General features: G+C 40.7%; 2 protein-coding genes across 7 annotated transcripts in view; one reads left to right on the top strand and one right to left on the bottom strand.

Annotated features, from left to right (window-relative positions):
- Positions 1-312: 312 nt before the first annotated feature.
- ZPBP2 (zona pellucida binding protein 2) lies at positions 313-8,722 on the bottom strand. The gene is made up of 8 exons (XM_014466197.2): positions 8,674-8,722; positions 8,471-8,536; positions 6,940-7,065; positions 5,902-6,063; positions 3,475-3,693; positions 2,851-2,933; positions 1,442-1,622; positions 313-764 (listed from the first exon to the last, which is right to left on the bottom strand). The coding sequence occupies exons 1-8, from the start codon at positions 8,720-8,722 to the stop codon at positions 670-672; spliced, it is 981 nt and encodes a 326-aa protein (XP_014321683.1). The 3' UTR covers positions 313-669.
- Positions 8,723-12,458: 3,736 nt separating this feature from the next.
- The window catches only part of IKZF3 (IKAROS family zinc finger 3), a 74,045-nt gene continuing 73,145 nt past the window's right edge, over positions 12,459-13,358 (top strand). For all 6 annotated transcript variants that reach the window (XM_023764358.1, XM_023764357.1, XM_023764355.1 and 3 more), the window contains exon 1: positions 12,459-12,521. In XM_023764358.1, the coding sequence (XP_023620126.1) occupies positions 12,515-12,521 (7 nt within the window). In that variant the 5' untranslated portion in view covers positions 12,459-12,514. The remainder of the gene's footprint in view (positions 12,522-13,358) is intronic.

Genomic DNA, 13,358 nt, shown 5'->3' with positions numbered 1-13,358 from the left:
AATAAATGGTCCAGGACAATTGGGTAACCACGTGGATAAAAAATGAAATTTGATTCCTACCACCCAGCATCTCTAAAAATTCCAGGTATATTTCAGACCTAAATTTGAAAGGCAAAATTATAACTATATTAACATTAAAGACTTTTGTTCAATCAAAGATATAAAGAAGTGCCCTAGCTGGTTTCACTTAGTGGATAGAGCATCAGCCTGCGGACAAAAAAAAAAGAGAACTTTTTGCTTCTAAATACAAAAGTAATATATATGCCTTTATATTGTATAAGTGATTTCAAGCAAATTAATATATGGAAAGTACAAAGTTTTTATTGTATTATACTTTGCTACTCTTCTTGACCTTAATATAGTCTTAGGCACAGAGCAACAGATTCAGTTTGTAAACAAAACATTTCATTAAAAATCATCCACTAAATACACGTTCCTTTGTACAATGGAGATATTAGATTAAATGCCTTCTTAGAAATGCCATGTCAATTATCTTTTTTTTCTTTTTTAGTTTCTAAAATGTATGTTTTCCAACGTTTTGGTCTCATTGAACTTTCTTAATGGAACTACGATGCTCTGGGATGTGAACAAATCTTGTGTCCCCCACTTCCACCAGCAAGTAGCAACGCTTTCACCTCTAGTCTTCATATTGCAATTTTCGTTTGAAGTTTATGGGCAAAATTTAGCTCCATAGGCAAGGACGGAAATGCAGGTGTGACAAGTAACATCAGCAGCAGGACTAAAAGTCCCAGGACTACAAACCACTGCAGAGGAAAACACATGGAGTAGATTATTATAATTTCAAGTAGAGGTATTTTATACCAATAGTATAAAGCTGCCTTTAATAACATATCATTTCTAAACCTATGATATATTGAGTAGTGTTCTGTCAAGTAAGTTATAGAGAATATTTACGAATTTCAAACGTAATTTAATGATTTTAAAGGCAGGAGAAAGTTAGAATCCCATCTTTCCCATTAGTATCAGCATTTTATAGTATCTTCTGCAGTGCCCCATTTATGAGTTCCTATGCCTGATTCTCTAGTTCCTAATTCCAATTCTGTTTTCTAGGTAGGACCATTCTGTTTTCCTTCACAGTATAGTAGCTTAAGTCAGAACACTATAGAAATGTTCTGTAATATGAAAGAGCATATTAGGAAGAATGAATACAGATGAAGATAATTATATTTAGAAATTTGGTCTTTGAATTTTTACTTTTCTTTGGTTAAATATAACTTTTTTTGTAAGAGGATTGCTATAAAGATTCAATTCAATTATCCTAAGTGAATTATTAATTTGTTCTTCTAAGTACCCTAAATATTAATATATATGTATATTTAATTTTTATTGCATTTATTGGAGTTGGTTAATAAAATTATATAGGTTTCAGGTATACAATTCTATAATACATCATCTGTAGATATTTATATTTTATAATTACCGCAACAGGTAGCACAATTACTGTGTAGACCTTCATTTTTCCCAAAGCCTGGACGACAGCTATCCATACGTGCCATTTGAAAACTGTGGTCCATAAAATGCATAGCTGGTCGAGTTTTATTATAGTCATGGTAGAAAATAAATGCTTGGCTTCGGAAAAATTCTGCTATTCGATCTCTTGCCTATATTTTAAAATAGCAGTGAGAAGTACAATGACTAAACTGTGAAGCAATTTCTCCTCCTGCATCAGAGGCAATGAAACGTACTATCAGCACACTCACGCCATCCATGTTTTACACAAAAGATGAATTCCTGAAAAGTTATGTTAATACTAAAATTAGCCTTGACCTTATCAACTATTATCAATTCATATGTAAACTGGTTAAGAAAAATTAACTTGAGATCAATAAACACTTGTTTTGGATTATTTGCAGCATGTCTATTCCATTTTTAGATAATATTTATTATTTCTAATTCCAAAGAAACAAATAAAATGGAAACTAAACGTTTTCTCTAATCAGCATTATAAACTAATGAATAAATTTTATTTTATTTTTTTAAGCATAGAGTTTAATAAAGACTAATATAAACTCAGTGCTTCCCATAACCCATGCACAATATAAAGGTTATGGGCTCAGGAACTAGACCAGGAGTGTGAAGGAATTTTTTTAGACTATGTCTTTAACCTCTGAGAATGGCCGAGGAGACAGCTACTATTATGATCACTAGAGGCCCGGTGCATGAATTCGTGCACAGGTGAGGTCGCTCAGCCTGGCCAGATCAGGGCCAATCGGGCCGGCCGGCTGGGGGAAGGGACCACAAGACGTTGGCCAGCCATGGGAGGTTGGCTGTGGGAGTGCACTGACTACCAGGGGGCAGCTCCTGCATTGAGTGTCTGCTCCCTGGTGGTCAGTGTGCATTATAGCTACTGGCCGGTCATCTGGTCGTCTGGTCATCCGGTCCTAATGGTCACTTAGGCTTTTATATATATAGATCATAGATACAGTTTTGAAAGAACCACTGGTTTAACCTAGGATGACCTGATTGTGAGATTGTTCATCAAGCTACTGCTTAGTTAACATTTGGGGAACAAAAACCATTTTTCTGTCATTGAAAAATATATATTAACTTAGGGAGCTATATAATATTCCATATGTACTATTCCAAAACAAAGCATCTTGAAATAGCCAAGACTCACAATCTCAGTATAAATAGCCAAAATCAAAAGTCAATAATACTTTATATTTAGGCTTTTAAAATTAAAGAATAATTTAAGTCTACTTCTGTAGAATGTCTTTATTATTGATAAATATTCACAACATGGAGAAATAGATTTTTGAATTAGTTAGAAAAATTTTGAATAGCTTTATTGACTATTCAAATACGTTCCCCTTACAATGAAATTCTCACCTGGAGGATATTATAATTAGTGATATCTTCACAGTCTACAGCTTCATTGCATGCACTTTTCCACTGTGGTACAAAAGCATGAACTGGAAAGGAAAAATGACATCTTCACAAAAGGATTCTAAAAAATTCCAATAAAGTTCTAAATACTGAACTCAGTATGAATGGGTGCATGGGTTGAATCTATCTGATCCCAGTAATAAAGTTGCACAAACTAAATAATTTATGCATTATGATTTTACTCCATCTGGGGGCTAATGGAAGTAACTACAAGGCTTTAAAATAAATAGAAATAAAATAAATAAAAATAAAGTTATTTTGGTTCCTCCCTTTTATTAAGTTCTCCAAAATCCAATATAAAATTCTGTAAAAAGCTATGGTAAATTTTAGCTGCATAGTTAAAAGCCATATTTATAAAAATAAGGAACCATATATCACAATTGAAGGTAAATACTATAATGTGTTAATTTTTTAACCATTAAAGACTAACTATATACTTTAGTGCTTAATAAACATTTAAGGCCTACTATTTGTAAGATAGCTCACATTAATATGGTAATTAGTTTTATAATCTGTCATGGTTCAAGATTAAACTCATAAAATTAAAGAAAAAAAATTTTTTTTTACCTTGAAAGGCTATAAATAATTCAGGTATGAGGCCATGTTTTGGAAGTTTGACAAAATGGCATTTATATGATGGTTGTTTGATATGGCAAGACAAATCAGAAATTAAATTATTCAAGATTTTCTTCAGCACTGTAAAAAACAGTTCATTATTTCTTCCTACACAAGATTTTGTGGTAAAACGTACAGCCATCTGATATGAATAATCAGGTTCCCGATAGGCTTAAAGGAAGATGAGAATAAAAACAATTGTGCCAGCATTAATTATCTGTAACAATTTTCAAATAACATGTAATAGTAAATTCATCAATCTTACAAATCAGCATACACACTTAACTTAGCCAATAAAATGTTTTATCAGTTTGCTCTCATAAAACTATACAAAACTAATAACTAAATGAAAAAAATGTTATTTTCATCTGATATATTATCTACTCAGTACACATAAAGAAATGGCTTTGGTGGGCTGGCTATCCTATCTAATAATAGACAAACATGGTAATTAACCGTAATTTCGCTACCCTTCCCATTGGCTAATCAGCGAGATATGCAAATTAACTGCCAACCAAGATGGCGGCCGGCAGCCAGGCAGCTGAAGCGAACAGGAGGCTTGCTTGCTCCAGTGATGGAGGAAGCCAAGGTTCCCCGCCTGCTGCGGTCCAGCTCTGAGCTCCAGATGCAACAAAGTTGCAATTATAGAAGCTAAACAAACTCCAGATACCTGCTTTCAGCCGCCAGTGGGCTCAGATCTTAGACCGCCAGTGATGGCAACAGAGTTTCAATTATAGAAGCTAAACAAACCCAGATACTTTCTTTCAGCCGGCAACGGCCTCAGAGCTGGAGCCAGCTCTCAGCTCCAGTGACAGCTATAGAAGGTAAAAAAATCCGAGAAAAAAAGAAAAAAGAAAAAAAGGAGACTGGGAGCTTCCGTTGCAGGCTTGGCCCGCCTGAAAACAGCCATCAGCCCCTCATCCAGGCTGGCCAGGCACCCCAGTGGGGACCCCCCCTGAAGGGGGTGCAGGCAGCCTGAAAACAGCCATCAGCCCCTCATCCAGGCTGGCCAGGCACCCCAGTGGGGACCCCCCCCTGAAGGGGGTGCAGGCAGCCTGAAAACAGCCATCAGCCCCTCATCCAGGCTGGCCAGGCACCCCAGCGGGGACCCCACCCTGAAGGGGATGCGGGCAGCCTGAAAACGGCCCTCAGTCCCTCATCCAGGCTGGTCAGGCATCCCAGTGGGGACCCCCCTGAAGGGGGTGCAGGCAGCCTGAAAACAGCCATCAGCCCCTCATCCAGGCTGGCTAGGCACCCCAGTGGGGACCCCCACCCTGAAGGGGGTACAGGCAGCCTGAAAACAGCCCTCAGCCCCTCATCCAGGCTGGCCAGGCACCCAAGCGGGACCCCCACCCTGATCCGGGACACCCTTCAGGGCAAACCAGCCGGCCCCACCCGTGCACCAGTAAAAGGGTAATATGCAAACTGACCCTAACAGCAGAAAGACTGGGAATGACTGGTCACTATGACACACACAGACCACCATGGGGCAGACGCTCAATGCAGGAGCTGCCCTCTGGTGGTCAGGGCGCTCTCACATGGGAGGAACTCTGCTCAGCCACAAGCAAGGCTGATGGCTGCCAGTACAGCGGTGGCGGTAGGAGCCTCTCCTGCCTCCTCAGCAAGGCTAAGGATGTCTGACTGCAGTTTAGGCCTGCTTCCCGCTGGCAAGTGGACATCCCCCAAGGGCTGCCGGGCTGCCAGAGGGATGTCTGATTGCCATCTTAGGCCCAATCCCCCAGGGAGCAGGCCTAAGCCAGCAAGTTGTCATCCCCCGAGGGGTCCCAGACTGCAAGAGGGCACAGGCTGGGCTGAGAGACCTCCCTGCCCCAAGTGCACAAATTTTTGTGCACCGGGCCTCTAGTATATATATACGTTAACAGTATCAAAGAAAAAATAAGATTGGAGGAGGGTCTTCATTGGCAGAGTGTCATTGTTGTCAGAATAGCCAATGAAAGGGATCATTAATTTGCTTTTATAGGATTAAACATCAGTTTTTAAGATACCTGTCAAATTTATGACAAAGTAGATTGCATACCTAAACAGTGGGAAGTGGGAGGCCGAAAGGGGATAATTTAGTATACACTATCTTGACATTAATTTAAGAGTTTGCCTGGTCAAATACACCCAGAATACTCTGTAAATCATAATGATTATAGAGGGTGTCCCAAAAAATGTATACACACACTTAGAATAATTATAAAGGCAGCGTTTATTAAAATACATTTCATTTTCAAAATTGAGCTATCAGCTGTTAAAGTGCATGTGCATTTTTTGGGGATACCCTGGATATGACAGAATCATTTTCACTAAAGAAACCATACACTTAATTCTGATCCAAGCTAAGTATATTAAGTTAAAATGTGCCTGTATTCTTACCAAACATCATAAAGTCATATCTATTCTTTACCATCTTTTCTTTTTGGGTTTGTACTTTGATAATCTTATAAGAAAGAGTACATGTATAAAGTCCAGATAAAGACTCCAGAAAATCTTTCACCATCAGCTTTCCTGTTTTAGTTATATTTATTCGGTAATTTCCTAAACAGAAATAGTAAATTACTTGGTTATTTAATATATAACAATTCAAACATTATTTAATAAGTTTAGGGTTACAAATAAATACAAAAATGTAAAATTTAATGGACAGTTTTAACTTTAAGAATTCAACAAAATCTTAATTCTGTCATATTACTCTTTGGAGAACCATATGAGATAAGTACAGCTTTGAAATAGGTTTTGGTTTTCTTTAATTCATTTCTTGATGCATCTAATTTCAATTGGTTTATACCAATAATTCAGTAAATAAAATTACACTGCCCTGTAATGCTATACAATTTCTTCACATAAGACATAAATTAATATTTATAATCCATGGCACTCTTCTAATATCACGAAAATTACATATTAGATACCTCATCTCCTTTTACAGGTGCTATGAGGATAAATTTTAGGTTTTATAAAATTTTTGAACTAATACAACTCTGGGAAGTGGGGTGCAAAAATTACTGCTTCAGTTTTTACATAAGGAGAAAATAAGGCACAGACCAAGATATATGATTTATCTAAGTATGGAGCAAGTGGAATTGCAATTAAAATTCAGCCCAGCTATTGTAGCTCAGTGGTTGAGCATTGACCTATCAACCAGGAGGTCACGGTTTGATTCCTGGTCAGGGCACATGCCCAGGTTGAGGGCTCAATCCCTAGTGTGGGGCATGCAGGAGGCAGCCAATCAATGATTCTCTCTCATCATTGATGTTTCTATCTCTCTCTCCCTCTCCCTTCCTCTCTGAAACCAATAAAATATATATTTAAAAAAATTAAATTTCAATTTGTTCATTCTAATAAGTGATAATGCTTTTCTTAAAAAAATGTTCACATCATTAAAAAGGAAGGTATTAAAATCAAAAAATTTACCTGTTAATGGCTTTTCATCAGGCCCAATCCATAAGTAGGTAGGGTCCACTGTTTCTTTCTTAGCAAGTTGTATATCCATACAGACAAGGAATGGGCTATTTTGGTGTAATTCTACATATATCTTCACTGTGACAAGATAAAATAATATATAACTACATTATATAGCAAAATTAACTTAATAAATGCAATACCTACCATTTTGTCCCAAAGATACTCTGATTAGTTCTTTTCAGATTTCACTATTTTTAAAATCAGCGTATCACTCATAATAACATTTAGAATGCTAAAGCCCTTTGTGTTTTTCATAGTTTTTTTTTTTAAATCCTCACCCGAGGATATTTTCCCATTGATTTTTAGATAGACTGGAAGAGAGAAATATATCGATGTGAAGAAACACATGGATTGGTTGTCTCCTGCACATCTCTAACCAGGGCCCAGGCAAGGGAGGAGCCTGCAATCGAGGTAGGTGCCCTTTCCGGGAATCAAACTACGGATCCTTCCGCCTGCGCAGACCTTCTATCCACTGAGCCAAGCCGGCTAGGGCTCTTTCTCATAGGTTTTAAAACTCTAGACTACTAGTCAATACTTTTCTTTTTCTGTAATATTATAGTTTTGCTTATAAAAATGTACACAATAAAATGTACAAATTCAGAACTCACTGCAATCACAATTATTTGAAGGGGTTAGTGGAATCAATTTAAAGATCAGAAAAGGACTTGGGCTTGGTTGTGAAACTATTTTAGATGATCATTGTCACCCCTAAAGGAAACTTGATTTTTAACTATAAATGTCCTCTAATTGGGAACAATAATTAAGCCTATATGGGGCATACTAAGTTGATTTTCTGCAATTAACCTATTCTGTTTCAGACTTGGTGGAAGCAACAATAATCTGCTTGGAACCAATGTGGCCCAAGATATTAATTTTAAAGCCTATTGAACGCCGGGTTCTGAACATATAAAGAAGACACTGTCCTACAATTTGGTGGTGTCAGGGACGGGCAGAGCTCCAAACACTGAGAGATTCCAAACATGAGAAATGCTATGAACCGGCCCAAAGTTATCTAAAGTTAGCCATTTGACTAGTGTTCCTGGGGGAATGTGGGAAAGTTCCAACACAGCGATAAAGGGCATTTGAGCTGAACCGGAAAAGATGTTGTAGGAGGAGTTCTAGATAAGAAGGCGGAGAGAGAAGAGTGTTCCAAAGAGAGAGACTTCCAGTCCTGGAAAGGACTCTCTGAGTGGGCCTGGTGCAGAGACACCTGGAAGTGAGGTGGCATCAGCGAAAGCGATCGGGACCGAATCCTAGTTCCTTATCCTTACGAGATGTGGGGCTGGAGGCCAGGTGACACGACTAAGGCGCAGTAGGGTAGCTGTCAGGACGACGCGAGGCAACCTTCAGCCGGTGCAGCAAAGCCCACGCGAGACGGTCACCAAGCCTTCGCTGCCTTTCCCTCCATGGGAACAACTGTAGCAGGTCCACGGCACCCGGCTCTTCTGCTAGACTGTGCAGGTGACGAGGTCTTTATTACCTGTGTGCACTAGCTTGCCATACACGAAGCCTTTCTCAGTGAATTCGGAAAAACGCTGCCATCCAACTGCGGAGGAAAGAAACCACTGACATTTTAGGTCGAAGAGGGGCCAGGGGCTCCGAGTGGGACAGGGCAGGGCGAAGCGAAGGGGGTAGGACAGGCAAGAGGGGAGAGTCTTGGAGGCCGGGCAGGAGGATGCCCACCGCTGGTGAGGTACCAGAGCACCGCGGAGACTAAGACCCACGCTCGCATCGCCTCGCAGGGGCTAGCGTCCCCCAGGGGTGGGCGCCGAGGGGCCTGCAACTTCCTATCTCGGCCCCGCCCAACGCCTCCCCATCCCCCCCTCCACTGGGCGGAGCAAACCGCCGGGGTCACGCCCGGGGGCGGGGCGAGAGGGCTCTGGGCACGCGCACTGGAGGCCAGCGCCCCGCCCCCTCGTGCGCGTGCGCACGCGGCCTGCATCGTGTGGAAGCTTCGTGCCTCCCGCCTGGCGCCATTTTCCCCCGCGTGCTGCGCGTCCTACTTCTCTGAGCAGCCCTTGCCGGAAGGAAAAGAGGACAGGAAAAGAACCCCAGGCTTGGAGTGTGGGCCACTTCCTTAGGTTAGGGGCCGAAGAGTTCGATGAGAAGAACACCGCAGGTCCTCAATATGGCGGTGGGGTAGGGCGGGCTGGGTATGCGATTATATTAGGCCCCGGGGAAGGGAGAAAGAAGCTTGCGAGAACTTCCTCCTCACAGGGAACGGAGAGCATTTCCTATGTCGTTTTTCTCGTGAACAGTGTCTGAAACCGTGCCCCAACCTTTTTCAAGCTCTTAGACTCATTTTGTACCCAACTGCATTTTTCTACCCACGAGACGAAGAAGGTGTTTCCATGCGTTCCCACTCCAGAGGAACGTTTACTCTTCGTTTTCAACTTCCCCAGATGACAGGCGAGACCGGCCATGCAGATCTGTGCAGTCACCTTGCTCTGAGACATGGGCGCTATTGCCAGGCCAGAGCCCCAAGCTGCTTTCCCTGTGGGGATGGAGAAGGCGAGATCAGAGGGAGGCCCGGCCCGCGCCCGGGTCTTCGTGCTTCCTTCCTGGCCGTTCACTCGGGGCCCGAAAGCCGCCTGTGTTGACTGTTTCTTAGCAGCGGGACACCCTCGGTCGTGGTTTTGAGTAGGCTGGTGGGGAGAGAGCCCAAGGTTCAGACAGGGTGCAGAAGGATTATTTTGGGTGAGATCAAGAGGTGGTGTATTTTTTTTTTTCTTTCTTTTTTCAGTTTTATTTCCTTCCAGCCGAGTCAGTACTTGGACTGTCTCTGATGGTCCAGGAGCAGCCTTTGTCAGTGATTTCATTTTTAGTCACTGTTAATTTTACTTACATAGCATAAGCCGTGATATGTGATTCACTGAGTCAGATCCACCCCTGTCAGTTACCCTGTCTAGATTCAGTTTAGCCTCAACTGTTCCTTCTTAAGGTGATGAAAACGAAGACCAATGAGCTTTGATTCCCTAGAAGTTTATCAGAGTTTATTCCTGTTTTTAGTCAAAGTGCGTTATAAACCCAGCGTTTTATTAGCTTCCCAGTTATAAGTAATTGATCCTTGTAAATCCTGTAGGATAAATTTGAATACTATCAGAAGAGACTTAACCAAATGAATGGTATATTTTTATTTTCAGAGAGATTTCAGAGAGGAAGGGAGAGGGAGAGAGAGATAGAAACATCAATGATGAGAAAGAATCATTGACTGGCTGCCTCCTGCATACCCCCTGCTGGGGATTAAGCCTGAACCCTGGGCATGTGCCCTTCACTGGAATCGAACCCGGGACCCTTCAGTCCGCAGGCTGACGCTCTAACAACTGAGCCAAACCAGCTAGGGCCAGATTTCCTTATTTTTTAGCTAATGTCCTTTTTCTGCTCAAGGATCCCATCCTGGATCCCACATTACATTTAGTTATCGTGTGTCCTTAGGTTCCTCTTGGCTGAAACAGCTTCTCTGACATTTCTTAATTTTGATGACTTTGACAGTTAGTTATAGTTCTGATGACATCGATCTGACCTTTGACCTTAACTGGTAGGCACTTTGAAAAATGTCTCTCTTGGAATTTGCCTGATGTTTTCCTCACTAGTCGTCTGGGGTTGTGGGTTTTTGGTGTGGAAGACTACAGAGGTAAAATGCCATTCTCCTCACGTCATATCAAGTGAACATTCTGTCAACATGCCTTACACTGTTAATGTTACCTTGATAACCTGCTGAAGTAGTGTTTATCAGGTGTCTCTACTATAAAGTTCCTGTACTTTTTTGGAAGGAATCACTATGTGAAGCCCACACTTAAGGTGTGTAGAGTAGCTACATAAATTATTTTACCCACTTACTTTTTACCTATCTTCTTAGGTATCACTCTCTGGAGTCCGAAATACACAATTTTGAATTATTTAGGGAGTAGTAACACGTTCCAATGTTAACTATAAAGAACATTGCCATGGAAGATAAAAGTTTTTTATAACTTTTTAATATTCATCCTTACACCATCCCTGTGTAATTTTACAGTTCCTCTTCTGTTACTTTGATGTGCTATTTTTTGCTTTTAGAAACTAACAAACAACAAATTTCCCCTTTCAGTACTAAAATTAGACCTGGTGTTTAGAGTATTTCTCTGAAATTGATATTATCCTGTAGAACTCCAACCCATACAAGCTATAGAGATGCCTGTCCTTAAAACAAAGCCTATCTAATGCATTCACTCGTTCAAAAAAAAAATCACACACACACATACATAGATATGTATATATGTTGACCTTCTGTACCAAGGCATATTTAAAATAAACTAAAATTCATAAAATTGCAAGCGTACTTTAACTTGTAAGAGTGGGTTTCTTCCAATATGGTCTGCTGATGCACAAACTCCCAATCTTAAGTCTCAGATATATTTATATACACTAATAATATAAATTTATACCAAAGGTGATAGTGATCTTTTTGAGAATCATTCACATATTGTCCAATTCAGTACACTGGGTATCTTTATAAGGCTCACCTAAACATGTCCTTTAGACTTAAGTGTGAAGAAAAGCTCTGCTTTTGAAAAACTATTATGTGGTCACTTCCCCTTTCCTCTCCCTATAGTCAAATGTGTGCTTTACTTCTATAAAGTGGGAAGGATGTTGGGAAAAGATGCTTAAAGTACATCTTTGTGTACTAACATCTTTGAGTTAATTTTACTATCTTATCTCCTGACCCTTAACTCCACTTTTTAAAAACTTACTTTTCTGATACATTATATATGTATTTTTGTAAGCTGTCTGGGGTCCTATTTGAAAGAAGGCAGGGTAGTAAAAAATTCACAGACATAGTGTGTGTAGTATTTTGTGAGTGGTGGCAGATAAACTAAGCAGTTCCCAGAAAGGAAAACCCAAGTGAGAGAATTGCTTCCAAACATGAAAAAGTTGATAAAAAATGTCCAAATCCTATTGAACTTAGAAATTTCTGCAAATTTGGACCAAGAACTTTTATCATGTGAAATGAAAAACTGAGGAAGAAAAACATAATACTTCGAATGAAGTTCTCATTGTTATTCATGGCTATGATCTCGGAATCTAGACCAAAAGTTCCAGATCTTGCTCAATTTAAGACAAACCTCTTTTACCTTAACCTTGCAAGAAAGCCATCTGGACTCCCCTGCCCTTCACCCAATGTGATAATACTCTCCCATCCATATCCTTCTAAAACAGACATTTTGAGACAAGTTGCTGATGCGCCATTTCCATCCTATAGGGGTTCTCCAGTTTGACATTCAAAAAGGGGATGGAGGCGCGGAACCTCCTGCGCTCCTCCGTGAGCGTCTTTTAAAGCCGCCGCCAGCCAGCGCCGCTGTAACCCCGCGCACCAGCAGGTCGCGGGCTCCTGCCCTTTTCGGTCTGCGCCGACTCGGCAGCGGATCCTGGGGACTCCCCGAGCCAGGAATCTCCCGCCAGCTGCGAGCTGCGTCCTGGCGACGGCAGGAGCACGTGGAGTGGCCGGGTAGCCAGAGCTGCTGCTCCAGCCCAGCCAGGCGGCGAGATGGAAGGTGAGCCTCCAGCCTGCTTCTTTGGTAAAGGGTCTTTGAAAAGCTCGGCCAGGGCACGCAGCAGAGAGAGTTCCTTCTGAATTCTCGGTTTTGCTTCTATTTGTTTCTTTTGTCAAAAGTAAACATGAGGCATTTCAGAGGGAAAAGCGCGTCGGTTCTCATACATCTCTCATTTGCTTCCCTTCTTGCCAACTTTGGAAAGTGGTAACTTGTCCGAAATGTTTTTTTTAGGGGGTGTCAAACATGAGGGGTCAACTCTTAAGTCTCCAGAGGAAGAGTGCTTACGGGCGACCCTGAAATGGCAGCAAACATGGCTTGGAATAAATAATCCCTTTGGATGTTTCTTTTTTCACCTATGGCCTCAGTGTCTATTGGATTTAGGCTGATCTGAGTGGCATGTTTAGAAAGAAAGGTGACTTTTTTCTTCTAAGAATAAATGCTGTCATATAGGAAAGGTAAATTTTAAAGTGGTTGGCACCTGCTGGTCCCTTGGAACTCGATCTTCCAATGATCCTTTTTTTACCCATAGCCAAAATCAGGCTCACATTGAGTTTCATTTGAATTAATTTTGAAAGCCATAAAATTATCTTTGCTTCTCCAAAAAATTTCAACCAAAAATTTGGGATAACCAAAATTTCTCACTATTATAAACGTTTCAATAGTCTTTTCAACAAGTGTTACTTGAAAATGGCAGATGTATCTCAAGTTGGGGGAGGTGGTCCTACTTAGAAAATCAGAATTTATGAGAAATGTATTCGTTCAATTAATAAATGAGAGAATGACACCTAATTGAAATGTTAATTTTATAAATATCATGAATAGCATGGATTTTTCTTC

The sequence above is a fragment of the Myotis lucifugus genome, unplaced genomic scaffold, assembly GCF_000147115.1.
Source record: "Myotis lucifugus unplaced genomic scaffold, Myoluc2.0 scaffold_329, whole genome shotgun sequence".
In the NCBI taxonomy this organism is placed as follows: Eukaryota; Metazoa; Chordata; class Mammalia; order Chiroptera; family Vespertilionidae; genus Myotis; species Myotis lucifugus.
Note: the sequence above shows the minus strand (reverse complement) of the source record. Positions and strands in the feature narration are given on the sequence as shown.

Bases quoted from the DNA above. Each gene is read 5' to 3' on its own strand.
- ZPBP2 (XM_014466197.2), bottom strand. From the start codon at position 8,722: ATGCGAGCGTGGGTCTTAGTCTCCGCGGTGCTCTGGTACCTCACCAGC. The intron at 8,537-8,673 runs GTGGGCATCCTC...TTTCCTCCGCAG, and splicing joins GCTCTGGTACCTCACCAGCG to TTGGATGGCAGCGTTTTTCC. The intron at 2,934-3,474 runs GTAAAAAAAAAT...TTTCCTTTCCAG, and splicing joins ATTATTTATAGCCTTTCAAG to TTCATGCTTTTGTACCACAG.